Raw genomic sequence first — 22,528 nt, forward strand, 5'->3', positions numbered from 1 at the left:
TGTGCTCCTTCGGATGTTAAGAGGATAGCCAACATTCCTATTCCAGATGAGGAAAAATAGGATGGTTGGTTGTGGCATCCTGACTCTTCAGGGTCATTCACCATTCGGTCTCCACTCTCCCTACCGGACTTGGGTGAAGTCAAAAACTCTATTTGGATGATCATTTGGAAGAGTAAAATTCACACAAGGCTCAAGCTTCTTTGGTGGAAAGTTCTTGTTGATGCTCTAGCAACAAAAGCTACACTTGGAAAGTTCATGGAAATTCAAATTCAAATTGTTGCTTTTGCGATATCCATGAGGAATCATCATTCCACTTATTTTGGAAATGTCAGTTTGCAGCAAAATTGGGGTTTGTAAATCTGAATGGTTTGAGCACTGAATTCACAATTGTTGAAAACTGGAAGGATTGGTTTTGCTTATTTCAAAAACCCAAGTAGCTGACCCAACCAGCTATCGTTTGATGATTTCTTCCTTCAAGCCTCTACACTCATTGAAATAATGTGGAGGGAAAGAAACAAGATCACTCATGGAGCAGTACCAAAAAACTTTACATTGATGTGTAATGCTTTTGCTTCAAGGATGAGAAAGTGGAGGCAAGGCGTTGGTACACTAGAGTCGGATATACCAAATTGATTGCCACACCCACCAGGATGGTTATGCTTCACTACTGATGTAGCTATCTCAGATGCCAAATCGGTCGTAGCAGCAGTGTGTAGAAATTCCAATAGTGACATTATATCGATATATGTGCATAGGTGCCCTTATTGGACCCAACTCTTGCTGAAGGCACTGCTCTGGCATGCCCACATGATAGTAATATTCCAAAGCAATTATGTTCTTTCAATTAGAGCTTTATCCAAACAGAACCCACAGGATGTGACCTGCTTGAGGGCATCAGAAAGAAATTTTTGCTGCTATGCAATTGTTCAGAGCATTTGGAGATCACGAAGATCAACAAGGAGGTGACTTACTTAGCTCACAATATTGCTAAGTGTGCCCTGCACTTTCGGCTGGAAGGTCAGATTGGAATGGAAAATTATAGTGAGTCAATCATAAATAACTACAAGGCATGGCAACCACCATAAGTGCGATTTTGTTTGTAGGATTCCTAGTGTATTTTGGTTGTTGTTGTTGTTTTAGTTGTTGTTTCTTGTTAATTTCCGTATGTTTTGCATGTTTGTCTGTGTTATTGGTTTTCATCCTTGCTTTGTTTTAGATTGCAGTTTGATTGTCTTTTGGTGGACTCTCTAACTTTCTTCAGTTTAGGGTCTTAATGTTTTCCTCCTTTGTTAGAGGAAGATGTTAGTGTTCTATCCTTCGGATTGCTTGTACGAAAGTGCCTTGTTTGCATTTCTCTGTTTCAAGTTCAATCAATTAGTGTGGCCTTGCTTTACGCAAGGCTCACTTCAGCAAAATAAAAAAGGTTATAACAAACATTTTTAAAAATTTAAATTAGTACCATGTTTATAGAAACTAATCAAACATATGTATTTAAATATCTAGAATAACTGTATTTTGAAATTAAGTAGTATAGCTTCTCCTAATAACATGGAGAAGATATTTGTGAGAAGATATCTAGAATAACTCCTCATAGTTGTAACACTTGATTCTATTATTGTTAATAACAGAGACTCATGAACTAGGCTTCATCTACAGCTGAACCAAATTTTATTTCTTTTTGTTTGAGTTGTTCATAACCAATTGCTTAATTGCTCTTTTTTTTCATTGAAAAATCTTGCATCAACATTAGTAATAATCAAAATGGGTCATCAATTAAAAAAAAAAAAAGTCTCAATGGTGGATTTAGATGATGATGATTCTATTTACACGTTGAATTTGAGTTTGAAAAAGAACGTGATGAAGATGATGCTTTTGATATATAAAATGAGCTTGACACGTACTCTGAAGAACATAATGAGGATAGAAAAAAAAAAAGGGTTCTTGATTCCTTGAAGAGTTCCTTGAGTCTTTCTATAGTACAAGCTTTGACATGTTCCCAGTATTAATTGGTTCAGAGCTGCATTCTTGTCATTAGATATGAGTTTAATTTCATATGAATCTTTTGATCAGGTAAAATTCATTTCTTACTATAAATTTTTATCTTATTATTATTATTTTTTAAAATATGACTAATTTAATTTACTTTTTCTCTTCATTTTGTAGATAATTCTACAAGTACATTTGAAATTGTGGACCTTGAATAGTTGCTAAAAGTTTGAGTTGTTTTTGATATTTTATTGGAATTGTTGAAACTTTTGTTGTATTGTTTTGTTGTGACCGGTAAGAACTATAATTTTGAGTTTAAATTTTCGTTGTATTATTTAAATATTAGTTGTATTGTTGAAATTTGAAACTTTGATTATATTATTTAAATTTGATGCTGTATTGTTTATGTTTAGTTATCATAAATATTGAATATTGCTGTTCTATTGAAATGTTAGTTGTAAACCACATCATATATTGTGATGTGTGTTGAAATATCTTATACATCAATTAAGGATTTATGTAAATCAATTTAGTAATTTTCTATGAATCAATAAATGATTTACACAAATCATTTATATTTGATTTGTAATCAATTAGGATTCTATTTTTAGCATATAATACTCTATATATTGTAACTTTTTCTCGTAATGAAATATAAGAAAAAAAATCATTATTTACATGGTACCAGAGCAGGAGAAAAGAATCATGGCTCAAACGAGATAAACAGTTTCACAACGCAAACAAGAAGGAAAAAAAAAAAATCCCAGAAATTCAATCCAATCCCTCGAAATCACAACTAGATATTAGCTAAAATAGTAATTGTTGGGCCCAAAATGTTCGGCCCGGAAATACTTGCCTCATTTATCAGATATTCAAAGAGGAGCGTTTAGACGAAGGGATATTCCGAAGGCAGAAGCTGTAGGTCAAAGGCTGTCCACGCCTCTGACCTTTGAGCGAGACATTTTAAAAGTTGGTATTTTTGGAGGGAAATTCAGTTATTCTCCTTCCTCCTTTTCAGGACCTAACTGAACCAACTAACTGTTGGGTATACTATATCCTATAAATATGAGATTTTGAGAAGGAAAAAGGGATCGAATTGGTAACTGACTTAGGCATCGGAGTGTCTTTCTTGCAGGAAACCCCGACGAGTCCGAGACAGGTTTCATCACCGGAAAAGAAGCAAGACGTCAAAACATTGTCGGATCTTTACTTCCATTTACAGAAAGACAAATTGTTGCCCCAACAATTGGCGCCGTCTGTGGGAATCGATAAACGTTTCGGCCTTAGCCACGTCGTCGAACCAAGAAATCAAGATCCACTGCAAACTCAGAAGTCATGCCACCCAAAGGCAACGGAGTTTCGGGCCCGGTTGTACAGAACGTCCCTCCGGCAGACATGAGCGACCAGATCGAGAGAATGTGTCGTCTACTGGAAGCAAGCCAGCAGCGGTCCAACGAGGCAATCAAGACATTAACCGAAGCCCAAGCCAGGCTCGAAGCAGAGATTGCTGAGCTCCGCAGGTCCACTGACACAACTCGCAACACCCAAGCCCGTGAGAATCTTGATTCCGACAGATCTGACGTTCTAGTCGACCGTGTCAATTCCCCACCTCACAACATGAACCCAGGTAACGAGCAGTCCCAAGCCATCCCCCCATCCTCTGGGACCGACGGGCGACAAGCCCCAACCTCTGGCGCGCATGGGCGGGCCGAAGCAGAACCCACTGGACCCGCTCAGCCAACAACAGACGTCCGGCCTCAACGCACCATACCTCATGTTGCACACGATTCTCCCTTAGAAGGTTGTGTTCCCTCGATCTGTTTCTTGGACAGTTGGAAACAAGACATGATGAGGGAAATGATGCAGAAGTTCACAGACGGACGATCCGCCTATGCCACCGAACACCTGGATCTTGTATCAAGAACCACTGAAAAATCGCCTTTTTTGGAATGGATTCTGAATGAGCCAAAACCTCGGGACTTCGCCATCCCTTCCCTGCCTGCATTCAACGGAAAGGGAGACCCATTAAACCACCTATTTCAATTTCAACAGAAGATGGCGTTAGAAGCTAATAACGAAGCCATACAATGCAAAGTCTTTTCCACGACTTTCTCCGGGCCGGCTCTACTATGGTTCCGACAATTAAAAGCCGGATCACTCAACAGCTTTAGTGATCTCCGGCGATCCTTCTTACAGCAGTACAGCGCGAACCGAGAGGCTCCCAGAACAATGGCCGATCTCTATCGAATCGAACAAGGGGAGAATGAACATCCAAAGGCATACTTACAGCGTTTCATTGACCTCGTGCATCAAATCCACGACGTCGACCCACTCACCGCAGCAAATCTCTTCGTCAAGAGCTTGCAGGTGGGGTCACTCTTGCATGAGAATCTCACTATGACACCACCATATGATATGGCAGACGTGCAGACCCGAGCCGAGGGCGTCTTCAGAGTATTATAATTTCGAGAGCGCGCGCAGAAGAAGACTGCACTTATCTCTGCTCCCCCAGCGAATAACCCTCCACCACCTGTCAGGGATGACAAGAGGAAGCGGAACCAAACGGATCATACGAAGGAAGGAAAAAGGCCTAGACAAGATCGTCATCCATCGCGGTACCCATCCTTCGGATACACCGTCCCGCAAGAAGTCATTTATGAAGAGAATAAAGATAGGCCTATCTGGCGAGAGCCCTACAAAATTAACACTCCATCTGACAGAAGGGATAAAAGCAAATACTGTCTCTTCCACAAAGATCACGGTCATACGATCGCTGAATGCCACAATCTGAACAATCAGATCCAAGCCCTCATGAGGAGTGGGCGGCTTACCCAATACATCAAGGAGACAGACAGACCAGGCGCCTCGCGGCAGAACACACCTTCTGCCCCCACTCCGCAGGCGTCAGACCCCGTACACACAGCCTCTGACAGCACCCTGGAGCCCCTTAAACAAGTCCCTATGATCCACGGAATCGTAGAATCCACCGATAATCAAGACCATGCAGTTAAAATCCATAAAAGGATGGAAGAACGAGTGAAGCGGTACAAATCATTAGGCCACGTGGTCAATCTCGTCACTTCAGAAGAAAGAAGCTACACAGCCTCTGCTATTACCTTCACTAACGAAGACCTGAAGGGCGTCCACCTGCCTCATGACGATCCACTCGTCATTTCCTTACAAGTTGACCACTGCCAGCTGGGGAAAGTTCTGATCGATGGGGGCAGTGGGGTCGACATCCTCTTCTGGGAAGCCTACCAGAAAATGGGACTAGAGGAGAATCAGATCCGACCCTCCACCATGCCCGTTTTGGGTTTCAACAGCCAGAGAGTCTATCCAAAGGGCGTCGTTCGGTTAACTGTGGTAGCTGCAGAACGCACCTTGCCAGTAGACTTCCTTATTATAGACTCCGCCACGAGCTACAACGCCATCATGGGGAGGGGTTGGATCCACCGAATGCGGGGGGTAGTCTCCACTCTACATCAGGTGATGCGATGCCAATCGCTCAATGGCCGATACACCGTCGATATCAAAGGCTGCCAGAAGCAGGCCAAAAAGTGCTTCCTTACCTTAAAAGAAATAAGTAGCTCTGCCTCCGCCTCCCATGAGGACACTCCTGACAAATAGCAATTACAGCAGTACCTACCCGCGTGCCTAAAAGGAATCAATCTAGCAGAAGACCAAGAAAAGCCCCAAGTTACGCTAGATACCTTAGAACAAGTGGTTCTAGATGACGCCGACCCTTCAAAAATAGTCCTGGTCAGTGCCAAGCTCTCACAAGATTGAGAGGCAGACCCTCGTACGATTTCTCCAAACCAGAATGAGAACTTTTGCCTGGACGCCACACGACATACCCGGAATAGACCCTTCTGTTATGAGCCACAGCTTGAATATCTCCACCTACTTCCCACCCGTCAAGCAGAAGCAGAGGAGATTCGCTCCAGAGGTCAATCGAGTCATACAAGAGGAAATCCAACGGCTCCTGAGCACGGGGGCAATCGAAGAATGTTTATACCCCAGTTGGCTTGCCAACCCCGTCGTGGTCCCAAAGAAGAATGGGAAAAAGAGAGTATGTATAGACTACACAAATCTAAACAAAGCCTGTCCCAAAGATAGCTACCCTCTACCAAAGATCGATCAGATGATAGACGCCACAGCAGGATATGAAAGAATGAGCTTCCTCGACGCCTACTCTGGCTACAATCAGATCCCCATGAAATCGGAGGATAGGATTCATACAGCATTCGTAACAGAAGATGGTTTATACTGCTACAAAGTTATGCCATTCGGTCTAAAGAATGCAGGCGCGACATATCAGAGGTTGATGCACAAGATATTTTCCTCATTGCTCGGGAGAAATATGGAGGTTTATATTGACGATATGGTCGTCAAGTCCAAACAAAGCTCTTCACATATAGACGACTTGACGGAATGTTTCGACGTCCTTGATGCTTATAAAATGAAGTTAAACCCCACAAAATGTGTCTTCGGGGTATCCTCCGGACAGTTCTTGGGATACATCGTCAGTCAGAGGGGCATCGAGGCGAACCCAACTCAGATTGCGTCCCTCTCAGAAATTAAGGAACCCCGAACCATCAGAGACATACAAGCTCTAGCCGGCAAGATAGTAGCATTAAGTCGATTCATATCACGAATGTCAGACCGCTGCCAGCCCTTCTTGCAGTGCATAAAGAAGTCCACCAACACCTCCTGGGGACCAGAACAGCAAAAAGCATTGGACGAATTGAAGACTTACTTGAGCTCTCCTCCTATATTGAGTTCACCTATTGCTGATGAAGATTTATTCTTATATTTGTCTGTCTCAAAATTTGCTGTAAGTTCCGTTCTTTTTCGAGAAGAAGCCAATCGTCAGAGGCCAGTGTTCTACTGCAGCAAGATGTTATTAGATGCTGAAACCCGATACAGCATGATGGAAAAATTGGCACTCGCACTCCTCACGGCCAAAAAGAAGTTACGACAATACTTTGAAAGCCACACAATCATCGTATATACGGACTATCCATTAAAGCAGGTGCTGAGCAAGCCCGACCTTTCTGGAAGGTTATCTAAATGGGCCATAGAGCTTGGGACATACGATATTCAGTTTTTACCGCGAAAAGCTAAAAAGGGGCAGGTACTCGCTGACTTCCTGGTTGAAATTCAGTCGTTCGCTCCTGATGCCCTGCCAGAATTACTAGAATCAGAAGATCAATGGTTGTGGACAATGCACACTGACGGAGCATCCAATTCCCAAGGGGCTGGTATTGGCGTCGTATTAGAAGCTCCCTCGGGCCTAAAAATCGAAGAAGCCATTCGTTTAGAGCAACCCACGACGAATAATGAAGCAGAATATGAGGCACTGATCTATGGTTTGGAACTCGCACGCGAAATGGGAATCCAACGTCTAAACGTCAGAGGCGACTCGCAACTTATGATAGAGCAAGTGGCTGGGAATTTCGATACCAAAGCACCCCATCTGGCTAGCCTCCTACAGAAGGCAACCGTTTTACGGTCGCATTTTCGCCAGTTCGACCTCACACAAGTACCTCGGGAGAAAAATCAGAAGGCCGATGCCCTTGCCAAATTAGCTTCTGCGGGAGCGTGCACACGCCAATCCTCCATATCTTTTAGCCGATCAAGCAAAGATATGGAAGTCTGTTCCACCTCATCCGAACCCGAATGCTGGATAGATCCGATCATCAAGTACTTGACCACCTCCGAGCTCCCACCTAATCCGAAAGATGCAAAACTTCTGCGCCTTCGGGCACAACGCTATTCCATGATCCATGGCACGTTGTACCGAAAATCCTTCAATGGCCCGTATCTGTGATGTTTGTGCCCATCAGAAGCTAAAAAATTGTTAGAAGAAATACATGAGGGGGCATGCGGAAATCACACAGGAGGACGAAGCTTGGCACACAAAGCGCTTAAAGCAGGATATTACTGGCCGTACATGATGACAGAGGCACGAGATTATGCTAAGAAATGTGACAAATGCCAACGATTTGCACCCACCATCCATCAACCTGCTCAAACCCTACACTCCATTGTTGCACCTTGGCCTTTTGCAAAATGGGGAATGGATGTAGTAGGTGAACTTCCTAAGGTCGTTGGTGGAAAACGATATGCTCTTGTAGCCACTGATTACTTCACAAAATGGGTTGTGGCAGAGGCGTACGTCACGGTCAGCAAAACAGACACTATGTCCTTCATCTGGAAACATATTATATGTCAATTTGGAATACCCTGGGAGATAGTCGTCGACAACGGCACTCCATTCCAAAATGCAAAGGTACAAGAACTATGCGACACGTACAAGATCAAGCTAAGCTTCGCCTCTGTTACTTACCCGCAGGGTAATGGTCAAGCAGAAGCTTCCAACAAAGTCATCTTTGCCAACATTAAGAAGAATTTGGAAGACAAAAAAGGAGCATGGGTAGAAGAACTACCGAAAGTGTTATGGGCTTATAGAACAACAAAAAGATCCTCCACGGGGGAGTCTCCCTATGCCATGGTTTATGGAACAGAAGCTATCATCCCAACAGAAGTCGGTATGCCTACACTTCGGACAGAGATTGCATCTGATCCAACAACGAACACCATTCAATTACTGCACAACCTAGACCTTCTAGAAGAAACACGTACAATGGCCCAAATGAGACTGGAAAATTATCAGAAGGTAGCAGAACGCTACTACAACAAAAGGGTCCAATTACGCACATTTCAAGAGGGAGATTGGGTTCTGCGTAAGGCCACTGGCAACAAAAAGAAGCTAGAGCCTAACTGGGAAGGGCCTTTCCAAATCATCAAAGTATTAGGCAGAGGGTCTTACACTCTAAAGAATGTACGTAGTGGGAAAATCGTACCCCGTACTTGGAATTCAATGTCTTTAAAGCAATACTATTGCTAATATCTATACTGTGCAATTCAAAAGTAATACAACAACTTTCCATTTTTTCACATGCTTTTAAATTTCTCTTATGTATTCAATTCTTTGACGTTATTTTCAACCACATTACACTAAGTCTGACACGTGATAATTCACTTTTTTCTCAAGGGGGTTCCTCAATTATATCCTCACCTAACTTTGTAACGTTAATCACGTGTACTCAAAAACCACCTACCACAATGACTATAAATAAACAGTCATCTAATGCATCAAATCGCCACCACATACACCGCATGACTTACATCTCAAAACGCATGCCTATGCTTCAATAAACAAAAAGCGATGATAAAAAATAGCAAGGTGCACACCCTGCACGTTGGAACCAGACTGAATCTCAACAGTTCATGGCAACAAGGCCACTACACACAGCATATGTACAAGATCCTACCGCTTCTGCGTGCACGCTTCACTGGATTTTGTACCGCATTCTAATCTGACTTGACTAAGCTCACAGGGAACTACGGCCAGCCATTTTGCAGTCTAATCTGCCCTGACTATGCTAATTTGGCCGACCAACGGAGGCGCACTACAAACCCTACCCTCTTACTCGCATAAGAGGAGCGCCTCCAGCCGTCTAATCTGCCCTGACTATCACAGCAGAACCACCTGCTGTCATGATTGGGATTCCTCTTCAATGTACACAAACTGGTTTGGCAATCCAAGGCCGGGAGGAACTTGTCCCGCAATCGCACCCATATCCTGCACAATGAGTGCCTCTGACAGGATGCACGGAAGCCTAAGCTCCCCCCACCACACGACACGGTATGAGTGCACTGGAAAGATAACCGCCCCACAATCTTGACCTTTTTTGCATCTGCTTCGGTGCCCTACGCTATGACCTCCGCACTCGGTCCGGGTCATGTCAACCCCTTTGATCTAATGGGAAAGTTTCCATCCCTAGGGGCATGACCAGACCCGAACAAGACCACTACAACTACTACACATACGTAAGGAGGTGCACCCCCCAGCAATATTGCTCACATCGCGGGCGTAAGACACAACTATCACAGCAACCTAAATTAACAGATGCTAAGTGCGGAGACACGAACACACATTTACTCCATTCCTCTCTCAATATTTGTACAATAACTTCAATTGACAAATGCAAAGCGTGGAATCAAAAGTCGATATTTATAAGTTATTTATAAAAAATAGCAATAAATCAGAAGTTGTTATTTATAAGTTATATTACATTAATGGCAATATCCACCCCTGGCTTCATAATTGCTCTATCCTCTTGTCCATAATTAATCCCATTCGATACGGCGTATGTACTCTGACATCGCATTTTCTAGCTTCGGATAGCCTAGCCCGTAGCGTTCACAAGATATATAGTACGGGATGCCACTTCTAATAAGCTCTTCCAGAGCCCACGTTGAGTAAAGCCACTGTGGGTTGTCAAAGATTCTCCTTAAAAAGGGAACATTCGTCCACTCACGGTGCTCACCTGCAACGACATTGTTGTCAGACCCAACCCATCACCAAAACACAAAGATGGCACAATTATTCAATACTTAACTAGGCATCCTCTCCCACCATCTGTATAATCTTTCGTTGTATTTCGCACGCAAAGGCCTAAAAGATCTATGAAGCTCCTGATCCAAATACGTGATACAACATACACCTGTCAACACACGTTCAATTAAGCCCTAAATAACATCAAACCCATACAGTGCACACGCCGAAGCAACTAAAGGGAACAAAGTTCTACTTGTATTAACAATATGTTCTATTACAATCAATTCTAAACTAACGGCCTGAAGAGCCCAAAGAATTTGTATACAGAAGTTAATGACAAAAGTTCACAGAACGAAAGTGCGTCATTCATTCTATGGCACCTCTTTCACCCTCTGACTTGCCCTCAGCTATAGAGGTAGAACCTGATGCTTTTTCATCAGGAGCCAAGTTGGCAACAGTATCTTCAACGGCTTCCCCCTCGGCATTATACATCGATCCCAGCGCATCGCCCCTTAGCTTCAACTTCTCCAAATGACACAGCGGATAAGAAATCTGCAAATCCCCAAGTTCATTCAAATACTTGTCGACGTCATACTCTCCTATCTTTACATCGACGTTCTTGCAATACATCTCCAGCTTTGCCCATTTCTCCTCTGGGGTCTGCTTCTTGTTACGTAACGCCAAATCCAGATACTTGGCAGTGTCTACCTCTGCCATTCTCGCAAATTTGCGTTCGGTGATCTCTCGGTCTCGAATACGCTGCCTAGTGGCTTCAACAGCTGCCTCTACTGCCCTCTGCAAAAACAAAAAACAAAAAAAAAAAAAAAAAAAACCATCACGTAATCAACACACGTGTTTTAAAGGACCATTAATTTTCTACAACCATAGATAAAGACGAGTCACGTACCTCTTCTGCTTCCTTCAACTTCTTCCCAAATAGAAGTTCAGTTTCTAACTTCTGCTTCTTGGCCTCCGCTGCGCTGGACTCAAGACTGTTCACCCTTTGCTCCAGCTCTTTTCTCTCCTTCTCTAAGGTCTCCTTATCAGTCTGTAACGACACAATCTCCTCGTCAAGGTCACTCATCATACTGCTAAGCTTTTCCATGCGAGCTTCATGTTGAACGCAGAATTGACTTTTCTCCATCCACTTATTGGTCATATCCACCAAATCAGCTTTCAGTTTGTCTCGCTCCACTTCAAGCCCAACAGTGCTTACCAGCTTCTCCTCCGTCGCGGTCACCCTCTTTTTCGCCTCTGCCAACTCTGCTTCTAACCTCTTGATGGCCTCTACCAGCACATCTCGATTCGCTTCAGCCATCTTTCTCCCTGACCGCTCCTCTTCTACTTTCGCCATCTGCTCTGCCAATTTGGTTCCATTCTGCATAGCCGCCGCATACTCTCGCCTTGCAGCCGAAGCACATACATAGCTCTGTGACAAATCAATCATGCCCATTACAAATAACATTACACACATATACCCCAATACGAAAAGAGCCTACTTCTGTAATTTACTCACCATCCAGATGTGGTCCGATACTTGCTGCAACAAATCGCCTTGTCCACTTAAAGACCCAACTGCTTCTGTAGGTAGATGGGGTCTGCTTATGCGTAGCATTTCCTCCATCACTTCGTTAGACGCAGAGGGGCCATATTCCGACATTACTCCTGTTCTGTCACTTGCTTCTCCCCCTGCAGATACAGCCGCAGAAGCAACGGGGGCAACTGGCTTCTCACCTTCCGCTAACATCGATACCATAATGCTATCAGACGTCAACGCAACCATTCCCATGCCGGAAGAGTACGCCTTCGAAGGGCGCACAAACAAGTTGTCATCCTCACCCAAATCACTGGGGAAATACACTGGCGTCCGCACGGCAGAAGACGTGAGCTGTTCCAAGAAAGCACTAGGAGATTCAAAAGAGTCAATACCCTTCGGGGACACAGCAGCGACATCTCCTGGATGAAACTCAGAAGCGGTAGGTAGCAATGAAGGAACGTCAACACCAAGACTATCAACACTTGTTGCCATAACAGCCCCTGATTCCTGGCCCCCAGGGAAAGTTTCGGGCTCAACGACCTTACTTTCCTCAACTGGCAGTGAAATGGTATCCACATATTCAGAACCCTCCCCGAAAGCATCCTCTAGAAGCTTGTTTTTACGAGAAGCAGAGGAAGGGCGTCTCCCCTCTGAGCCACGTTTATGGCCAACAGCAGACCCTTCGGGTAAATCAGAAGCTGAGGTCAACACCTCTGACGACTTCGTGCAGATTGCAGGCGACTTCACCTCCGACGGTAAGCCATCCTGAACTCCATCTCTAGTCGCCTCCGCTGGAAGTTTGGAAGGAGAAGAGGAAGCGCCCTCTACATGAACCATCCCTTCTGAGCCTGCTACCAAGGAAGATCCAATTGCAGGAGTAACAGAAGATGCCCAGGGTAAATGCCCAGCAGGGGCAAATCCACGTGGCCTTTTACACAACGATAGGGCCTGACCCGTTGGCAATTTACCGGGGGAAAATTTGGGGATTGCTAGAGCAGATCCTTGAGGAGTGGGGACAGAGCCTTTCGGGATCTGAAGCTTCGACGAAATGTACTTCCCGTCGTCCGAATCTTCGGAAGAGGACTCCTCACGATCCTTTCTTTTTCCCAAGGCATCCGTAGGCAAAGGCACTTGCTTAAGAGGCTTGATTTGCAGGGCGTCAGAAGGCGTGGACGACCGCCCTTGGATGCGAGAAGACCTGCGCGATAGGCCAGACTTGTCAGGAGAAGACTCAGTAGCCAGTACATAATCCTCCTTCTTTTTACCCTCTGGGACCCCTTGACGCTTGGTACACGCGTTGAAGGTTTCAGTGCACGCCCTTTCAAATTCAGCTTTCGTCAGTGATAGAGTTGAAGGAGTAGGAGGAGATTTCTTCAGGAAAGCTCCCAGCTGCTTCGCGCATGCCGCAGTAATCTTACCTAGGGTCATGTCACCCTTCTGCGATCTAACCCGCACAGCTCCAGGGTCGACTCGATCCACGAAGCAGAGCCGAGTCATAATCTGCATACAGTAGGAGTTCAATACACCCCTGATACTAATGGCGTTCTCCTTGGATTCGTGAAGAAGCCCCTTCTCTGTCAGCATGCTCTGTCGCTCAGAACTCATGTTGACCTGAGGCCAAGAAAAATCTGGAACGAACAACCAAAGCAGCAGTACAAAGAGTTAAAATACTCGACAATCATCCAGACACAATTAATGCACATTAAAATTAATGGAAAACATGACTCACCTTTTATAAACACCCTGGCCAGAGGAAAAATTTCCTGAGGCACGTACTCAGGGTACCATGCTCCTCCAACAGCAAAGAAGTATTTATCCCAATTTCGATGGGAGCTGTCGAAATCGGTAAACATTGTCCGATCCTTTTTGGGAGAGAGGTAGAAAGTTTTCCAAGGCTTTCCCTCTATCACCTTGTTTGTAGACTTGGTGAAGCACGCGTAAATATCGTCCGATTGAATATTGACATTCCTAAGGCTCCCTATCATCTGGGCCCCGACTATTGATTGGATGGCGTTTGGAAGAAATTGCGAAATATGAGCCCCGGAGTTTGAAATTATCTGAACGAGCAACGCTGGAAGAGGGAAGTGGAGCCATTCGATATGCCTCAAGCTCATGACTATCTCAGTAGGCTTCACTACATCCTTGAATCGCCACTCTCGAAGCTCAGCCTCCGAGAGCATCCTCACCGACACGTTGTCTGGAATGTCGAACGATTTGCGCATGCGTTCGAAGGCATTTTTGTATCCATCACGATCCGTAGGGTCGGGAGATGAACGAGAAGACATTATCACACCGAGTGGGATGATTGACGAAGGTTTGAGCTGGAGGAAATCTCTAGGGTTTTCTTTCAAGCTTCTCTCTGGAAGATGGAACAAATTTCGGAAATCTGAATGAGAAATATTTTGAAATAAAAACTATTTAAATGAGAGGTGAAATTTTGAACCTAACGTTTTACTTGGTAACTGTGTACGCATTAAGTATAACCTGTCAAGTAATCAAATGATCATGCACCAGCGGATTGCCTCGATTTACGGAGAATGACGGCTTTAGGCAAACCTTTTGGTGTTGAAGAGTCGGCCAAGATTCTAACAGATTAACATACCACATCTGTTCAAAGCTTGGGCCAGGGGGCATCTGTTGGGCCCAAAATGTTCGGCCCGGAAATACTTGCCTCATTTATCAGATATTCAAAGCGGAGCGTTTAGACGAAGGGATATTCCGAAGGCAGAAGCTGTAGGTCAGAGGCTGTCCGCGCCTCTGACCTTTGAGCGAGACATTTTAAAAGTTGGTATTTTTGGAGGGAAATTCAGTTATTCTCCTTCCTCCTTTTCAGGACCTAACTGAACCAACTAACTGTTGGGTATACTATATCCTATAAATATGAGATTTTGAGAAGGAAAAAGGGATCGAATTAGTAACTGACTTAGGCATCGGAGTGTCTTTCTTGCAGGAAATCCCGACGAGTCCGAGATAGGTTTCATCACCGGAAAAGAAGCAAGACGTCAAAACATTGTCATATCTTTACTTCCATTTACAGAAAGACAAATTGTTGCCCCAACAGTAATCAAACCAAAACTCATCAGGAACATCTAAACCAAACATAGGGAATACCGAAATCAACGTTGTTGTCATCAAGGAAGTAGTGCTACCAACGCCAACCTTTCACCTCAAATCTGCTGCACCACCCTCGTTGAGACCAAACCCCAGCCTTGATAGTCACCTCTCCCTCGTCTCACAAAAGAATGCTCTGTAATAGATTACAGAGAAAGAAACAAGAAGCCCTATATGGTAATCAATCAACACCATTTCATTAATTTTGTGTCATTGGGTTTGGTTGGGCTTTGTTTCATTATTTAAGCAATTGGGCCTTACAGTTATGTCTATTAAGGTATTGATTTTAGAGAAATTATAGGAAATAGCTCAAAATAAAACCATCAAGAAGCTAATGTCCTTATTTTTTAAATTGTAGATAAATGACCCTTTTATATTGTTGATTACCTAAATTGCCATTTTTTATAATTTATTTATTTATTTAGGACTGTATGACTTTAATATAGTGGTATATGTATATTAGTTTTGTTTAATTAGTTTTTATTTTTGAAGTTATATTGATTTTTTAAGTTTTTTATAGGTTGTTGGTATATTATTTTCCAATTAGTATATATATTTTTTGTGGTATGGTATATAATTTTTTTTTCTGTAATATTTAATTTCTATTTTATTATATATAGTGGTAGTATATAATTTTGTATCATAGTATATACATTTTAATGGTAGTATATAACTTTGTTAGCATAGAATATATATTTTTTAGTAATAATTTTATAAGTTTTGATGGTATATTATTTTTCAACTCAGTATATATATTTTGTGGTATGGTATATCATTCAACAACCCATAAAAAACGAAAAAAAAAATCAAAATAACTTTAAAATAAAAACTAATTAAAAAAAACTATTATACATATACCATAATATTAAAATATTTAGAATAAAATAATAATTTGTTAAAGGGTGTATTTGGTAATATGTGATATTAAATAGATGATTAGACTATTTTACTACAAAATTAAAAACATAGACATTTACTTACTTTTACACAACATTAAGAGTCATTTTGCATCATGCCCCATTGATTGTATTTGGTAAATTCATATATGTATATACGTATGTGTATATAGCTTAGTCAGTTTAGGTATATATACATATATATATATATATATTAAAAAAAAGTCTAACAAAAAATTCAAAATGAGCCAACAAAGTGACAACAGATAAGCTCCCATTCATGTCCTTCTTCAACCCGATGGTGCCTTTAATGTTGGTATTCTCTTTATTGAAACGAACTATGATGTATGGTCTCAATTGATGGAGATGCACATTGTTGAACATGAAAAAAAACACATAAATTACAGGCAAAACTAATCCTCCAACTACATCAAACAAAGGCAACAACAAATGGCTTGCTGAAAACCAAAAGGTGAAACACTGGCTTCTGATGTCCATGTCTCCTGATATCATGAAGTGATATATAAGTTTGTCGACTCCTCTTGAAAATTGGAGTAGCCTTTCCAAAGCTTCCTCTGATGGTAGTGATGAGTTACAAGTCTATTCTCTGAAATTGAAAGCATTTTCAGCAGAACAAAGTATGAAAACACTCTCAGTTTATTTTGGGGAGTTAACCGAAATTTTTCAAGAGTTAGATCATCGAGATACAGTGGTCATGAAGGATCCTATTGATGTTACATCATATCGGCAGTCCACTGAACGAATCTGAGTCCACATATTTCTTGCAGGACTAAATAAAAGCTTTGACCATCTTCGACGTAAAATTTCACACAAAACACCTCGACCAAGTTTAGAAGAGTGTTATTCCATGCTTCTTTGTGAGGACATACAATCCACTGCCTTCAATGAGGAGATCATCAAAATAAAGCTTCCACAATGCTTTCAAAATATTGACCTTGTCAACCATCACATGATCGTCCCAAATTTTCTAACTTAAAGATTTCCACCATCGATAAAACTTCATTGGAATGCACTCTCTGCAATCAAACATGCCATTCCAAAAATTGTTGTTTTGAGTTAGTTGGATATCTAGACTGGTGGGACCCAACTTGCCATCGAAATGCTAGGAGACCACCTATGCCCACACTTGCTCTAACATAATAAGATGCTGGTCCGTATACTTAATCAGCATTGGCAACCACTACTGGAGAAGGTAAAGTTTATAATATTGTTTTAACTATTTTGAATAATGCATGGATAATTGATTCTGGTGCCATTGATCATATGGCATTTGATGTGAACCAAGTATTTAAATTGAAACCCTTTTGTAGCGCCTCAGAATTTTACCTAGTTAGATAGTAGTATCTTATGCTGTAGTATTTTAATTTTCGTGGATATTGGTTCAAGCCGGGAATTATTTGGAAAGTCATAGAGATAGTTATGGATTTTGTAAATTTAGCTTATAGTTTAGAAATATTAATTTTATCATAAGGTTTAATTATTGAAGTTGGTCCTAGAAGTATTATTTATTATAACCTAAGGTTTAGATAGAATAATTGAGAATGTGACATTTGTCACATGTATGTTTATTAAGGATTTAAAGATTTTAGATGAATAAAATAATCAAGGATAAACCTAGGCAGTCTAGAACATTCCCTTAGATGCTAGAATCTCGTATTACTCAGTCAAAGTGGTTTAAAACGTGCTTTAGTATTTAAGCGTAAGCCGATATATCGCAGCTATAGGAGCGATATTGTAACGCCCCAAACTCCAGGGACTGTTACAGTGTGCCTTGTAAACAGTGCTAAACTCGCTAATCGAGTCATTTGGCCAAAATCGTGAACTAAGTATGATTAGCGGTTTAAGGATTAAAAACTTTGGTTAAGATGTAACGTTTCACTAGAACGTTTAATATATACATTGGGATCCCGAAAATATAATTTCAGAGTCTATTACAGAAAATATTTACAACAGGCCGTTCTAAGCGGCAAAACAGGTTTCAACCCTAGTTCCACTTTAAACCTCGGCCGTGGCGGACGAGCAGCTGCATATGTACACGTCATCACCTAAGCTCTCCAACTCAAGGATGGTCTAGCTTCCTCTTGTCTTTACCTGCACCATGAAGCACCCGTGAGCCAAAGCCCAGCAAGAAAACACTATAAAGCATGATATAATATCAACAACGATCATAATAACCGCTCAGGACTGTCAGTCCAAGAAAATAGGTGACAATAACCAAAAGTCACAGTAATGAGCATAGCTCCCTCTAGCCATGTGACAATAGGGTCACCAGGGCTTAACTGATAAGTGATTCGTTCATAAGTTTGATCAGGACAGGTGCATGGTGAATGGTCACCAACATAACCTTCCTCCCGACTCTAGAGTCGTGCTATGGACAGCGTCCCCTAACCATGTGACAAACAGTCACCGGGGTCATATACCTTGGCTATAAACATTTGGTCATAGACCAGGCAAGCGCTTATAAGTTCTTCGACTTTAGGGTCGGTCTAGCATTAGTGCCATTGAGCCACTCAATGCATGATTCTCGACTTTAGAGTCGGTCCAGCATTAATGCCATGGAGCCATTCAATGCGTGATCATCGACCTTAGGGTCAATCTAGCATTAATGCCATAGAGCCATTCAATGCATGATCCTCGACTTTAGGGTCGATCCCTGACTAGTCAGTGCCATACACAAGTAAGTCATGCCACCAATTATATAACACATGTCCAATACTCGTAAACAAGGTGTTCAGCATGCTTACTAAACAGATACTAGTACAATTAGGACCATGCACAACCACAGAGGCACAAGCTCTGAACAATATCATACCCAGTATACAAAGCATGTCCTAATCACATGATTCTCATGCATCATATGCAATATATCCATCAATCCAACATGCACCAATAACAGCCATGCATGTCACGTTTAATAGTCAACCAACATGCATCAAGAATAGCCATGCATGTCACACATAATAATCAACCAACATGCATCAATAATAACCATTCGTGTCATACTCAATAATCAACCAACATGCATCGATAATAGCCATGCATGTCACATATACACAGGGTGCAGTTTTCTTACCTCAAAGTCGAGCTAGAACGATTAAAAGAACGACCCTTGAGAACGACCAACTTTTAGTCCTTTAGCGGTCACCTAGTCATAACCAAATATAGGATACCATCAATAAAAATGATCAACACAAGTTCCCAAACCAATATCTAGCCTCCGGGACATCAATCCCCACTTAACCAAGTAGTAGGACCAACCCCGAGGCCTATGGTAAGCATCCCTAAGCTAAAAACAAAATTCTGGCCAAATCTGACTCCATGGGCCACAGCTCACCCTCAGACAGAAGCATATTTCCTCCCGGAAACACACTCAGGCCGCGGCACACCATAGACAGGCCGCGACACATTACGCAAACCAGCAAGCCACCAGCTTGCTTCCCCTGCGTTTCTCCTCGAAACCAAACCTTCAAACCAGTCCCAAACCTCAACCTAACACCTAATTTAACCACTAAACATTATCAACAACTAACCCACCTCAAAACCCAAGTAAAACATCAACTAAACTTCCATTAATTCCAACTATTTACCATGAAATCACAAGCTGAAAGTTCAAACCCAAAACAGAGTATACCATGAAACTAATGGCTGGAACTTACCTCAAACTTGATTTTGAATCCCCTTTAATGGTTGAATCAAGTTCCTAAGCTCCCACCTTTGATCTCCTAGCTTAACTCCTCAATTTGGGCTCTCAAAATTCAAAGAAAAGTGAAGGGGAAAACATGTACGGGAGAAGAAGGAGAGAGGATGAGGATGGGGCTCTGTTTTGTTCTGTTTTCCACAGCCTTCTAAAACCAAAAATCTGATATAAATTCTTAAGGTAAAAAGACCATAATGCCCTTAGGCCAAATAAATCCCTCTAAAGGCTTCCGAGGGTAAAACCGTCCTTTCTCGCCTATCTCGTTAATTATAATTAACGTTCTCTAATTCCCGCTATTCTTAATATTCCCAAATGCCAATAAATCATATCCCATTACCCTTTAATTCCCGGTAATGATCTAATCATTAAATTCACCCCGAGACTCAGCCCGAGTCCCGAATTTAAACCCGTTATGGCTTAACCGAACACTTACATCTCATGATCGTCTCATGTCAAATAGCTCGAACCAATCCACCTTATAATGTGGCTATATTAGTTAATCACAATCACGCACCCAAAATATACAATTACGCCCACAATGGCCAAATTACCAAAATACCCTTATAATAGTAAATACTCCCATATGCATGCATCCACCCTCATATAATAATATAATTCACGTAAACATGCATATAATCATTAAATGATATAATAAATCAATTATGGCCCTCCCGGCCTCCTAATCAAGGTCCTAAACCTCATTAGGAAATTTGGGGCATTACAGATATATCGTCTATGCTAATACAGAAAATGCGTCAACTTTGCATTAACGAAACCACGGAGCCTCGAGAAAACAAGGAAGGCGATATATCGCATATAGGGGCAATATATTGGCTCCATTGGCTTAATTTGAAACTCCATGGAATTCGAAGCTAGAAACAGCCCTCAATAGCTTGTACTTGTTCTTGAACGATTTTCACCGAGTTCTGGGCATTTGTTGAGCGGAAAATCCCATTTTTATTCATTTTAATGGGAGTTAGTTTCACTCCTTGAACTCTATAAATAGGAACCTTCACTCAACCATTTTAATCATCTTTCAAACACTTTTCAGAGCCTCCAAGCTGCTATTTTCGTTCTTGAGAGAAACACTAGGGTGTTGAGGTTAAAGCTTCCAAATCTAGGCTTTTCTAAACACTTGGGAAGTAAGCTATAGTGTGATTTCAGTGTTTGAGGTATAGATCGAAGCTCTAAGCTATCTAAGGTACTCTTAATCCTCAGGTCTAATCTATTTCTATTCTTCTTATTCTTTCCTTCAACATCAATCCTAACTCGTTGTAATGGTTTTTGGTTAGGAATTCGATTTCCTTTAAACTTAAGGTTTTTCAGTAAGTCCTTATTTAGATGGTTTAGATCTTCTTTTTCATCTTCTTCTCTTTAGAAAAGTTATGATTTTATTGTTTGATTTTAGGATTTTTCCAATCCCGCACTTGTCTCCAATACCCCGATTTTGGTAAGGAAAATAAAGTTTGATTTTATGTGCTATGTGTTTGTATGTATGTTCTTTATGTCTTTTAGTCGCTTGAGAAATATGGTTGCTTAGATAGCAAATCCCAATATTTTTATCATTATCGTAGACTATAGTTGTGTCTAAACCTACCTCTAAAATAGTAGTTAAGAGGACTATAACGGTTTCTATCACATACTATCGTAATGAGTTAATGGTCATTAATATTGTAGTCCATTTTATGTTTTTATGTTTTATGTCTTATGTTTTATGTTTTAGTAGTTTTTCCTTACTTGGCATTAGGCTCATTCCTTTTTATTTAGATTGTGCAGGTAAATGAACATGGAAGGTAGGATGGATCTAAGGTGGCTTTGGCATGTGTATTGGGCGAGGAACTAAAAGAATGAACCGATGGGATCGATCAAGGATGACGCTGACATTTGCATCTTTTAATTATGTATTTATGATTTTTGCATTTAGTACTTTAATATTTAAATAAATATTTTGTTTTCTTTATGATTTTTTATGTATAAACAATGGGATCCTGTACTTTTGGATTTTCTTTATAATAAAGTCTTTATTATTTTATGTATGTATCCAAAAAGATAGTAGTATGTCTTAGTAGTTTTAAAGGTTTGAGATCTTTAAATTAGTTGGGTCGTTACACCTCCTCTCGAAATTGTGTCTCTACTGCAAATGGTAAAACAACCCCAGTTCTTGGGGAAGTGTCATCTCATCTTACTAAAACTTTACATCTTGATTCTTTATTAATGGTACCTTCATTGAACTATAATCTTCTCTCTGTTTCTAAATTCACTAATGCCTTGTCTTGTGTAATTATTTTTGGTCTTGACTCTTGTGATTAAGGATATTCAAACTCAACAAACAATTGGTTATGGTATTAAGAAAGGGATGTTGCACTACTTGAACCTCAAGTCAACAACTTCCAGCAAACTACAACATGCTCTGGTCGTCAACAATACCAAGAAAATACCTAAGAATTGGATTCAACATTGTCGTTTAGGTTATGCCTCATTTGGATATTTAAAACGTTTGTTTCCTACTACTTGTTTAATGGTTTGGATATTTCTAATTTCAGATGTGATATTTTTAAAACTTGCTAAAAGGCATCCTGCTTCATTTTCGTTGGTTTTAAATTAAAGTCCAAATCCATTTATGATTATTCACACTGATGTTTGGGGCCCTTCCAAAATTCATACAATGGGAGGCTCCTATTAGTTTGTTACATTTATTGATGATTGTACTCGAATGACTTGGTTATGCTTTATGAAATCCAAATCATAAGGTACGATATTATTTCAAAAATTTTACGATGTTGTAAGAACACAATACAATGCCCAAATACAAGTGCTTCAGAGTGATAACAGGGGAGAGTATAGCAGTAATGAGCTTCAACAACTTTTAGAAT

The 22,528-nt window shown here is 41.3% G+C and overlaps 1 protein-coding gene across 1 annotated transcript; it reads left to right on the plus strand.

Moving 5' to 3' along the window:
• Nucleotides 1-3,321: 3,321 nt before the first annotated feature.
• LOC133829195 (uncharacterized) lies at nucleotides 3,322-5,613 on the plus strand. Its single transcript, XM_062259063.1, has 2 exons — nucleotides 3,322-4,353; nucleotides 4,468-5,613. Exons 1-2 carry the CDS (start codon nucleotides 3,322-3,324, stop codon nucleotides 5,611-5,613), a joined length of 2,178 nt encoding a protein of 725 aa, XP_062115047.1.
• Nucleotides 5,614-22,528: the final 16,915 nt, after the last annotated feature.

Source organism: Humulus lupulus, chromosome 1 (genome assembly GCF_963169125.1).
Source record: "Humulus lupulus chromosome 1, drHumLupu1.1, whole genome shotgun sequence".
Taxonomy (NCBI): Eukaryota; Viridiplantae; Streptophyta; class Magnoliopsida; order Rosales; family Cannabaceae; genus Humulus; species Humulus lupulus.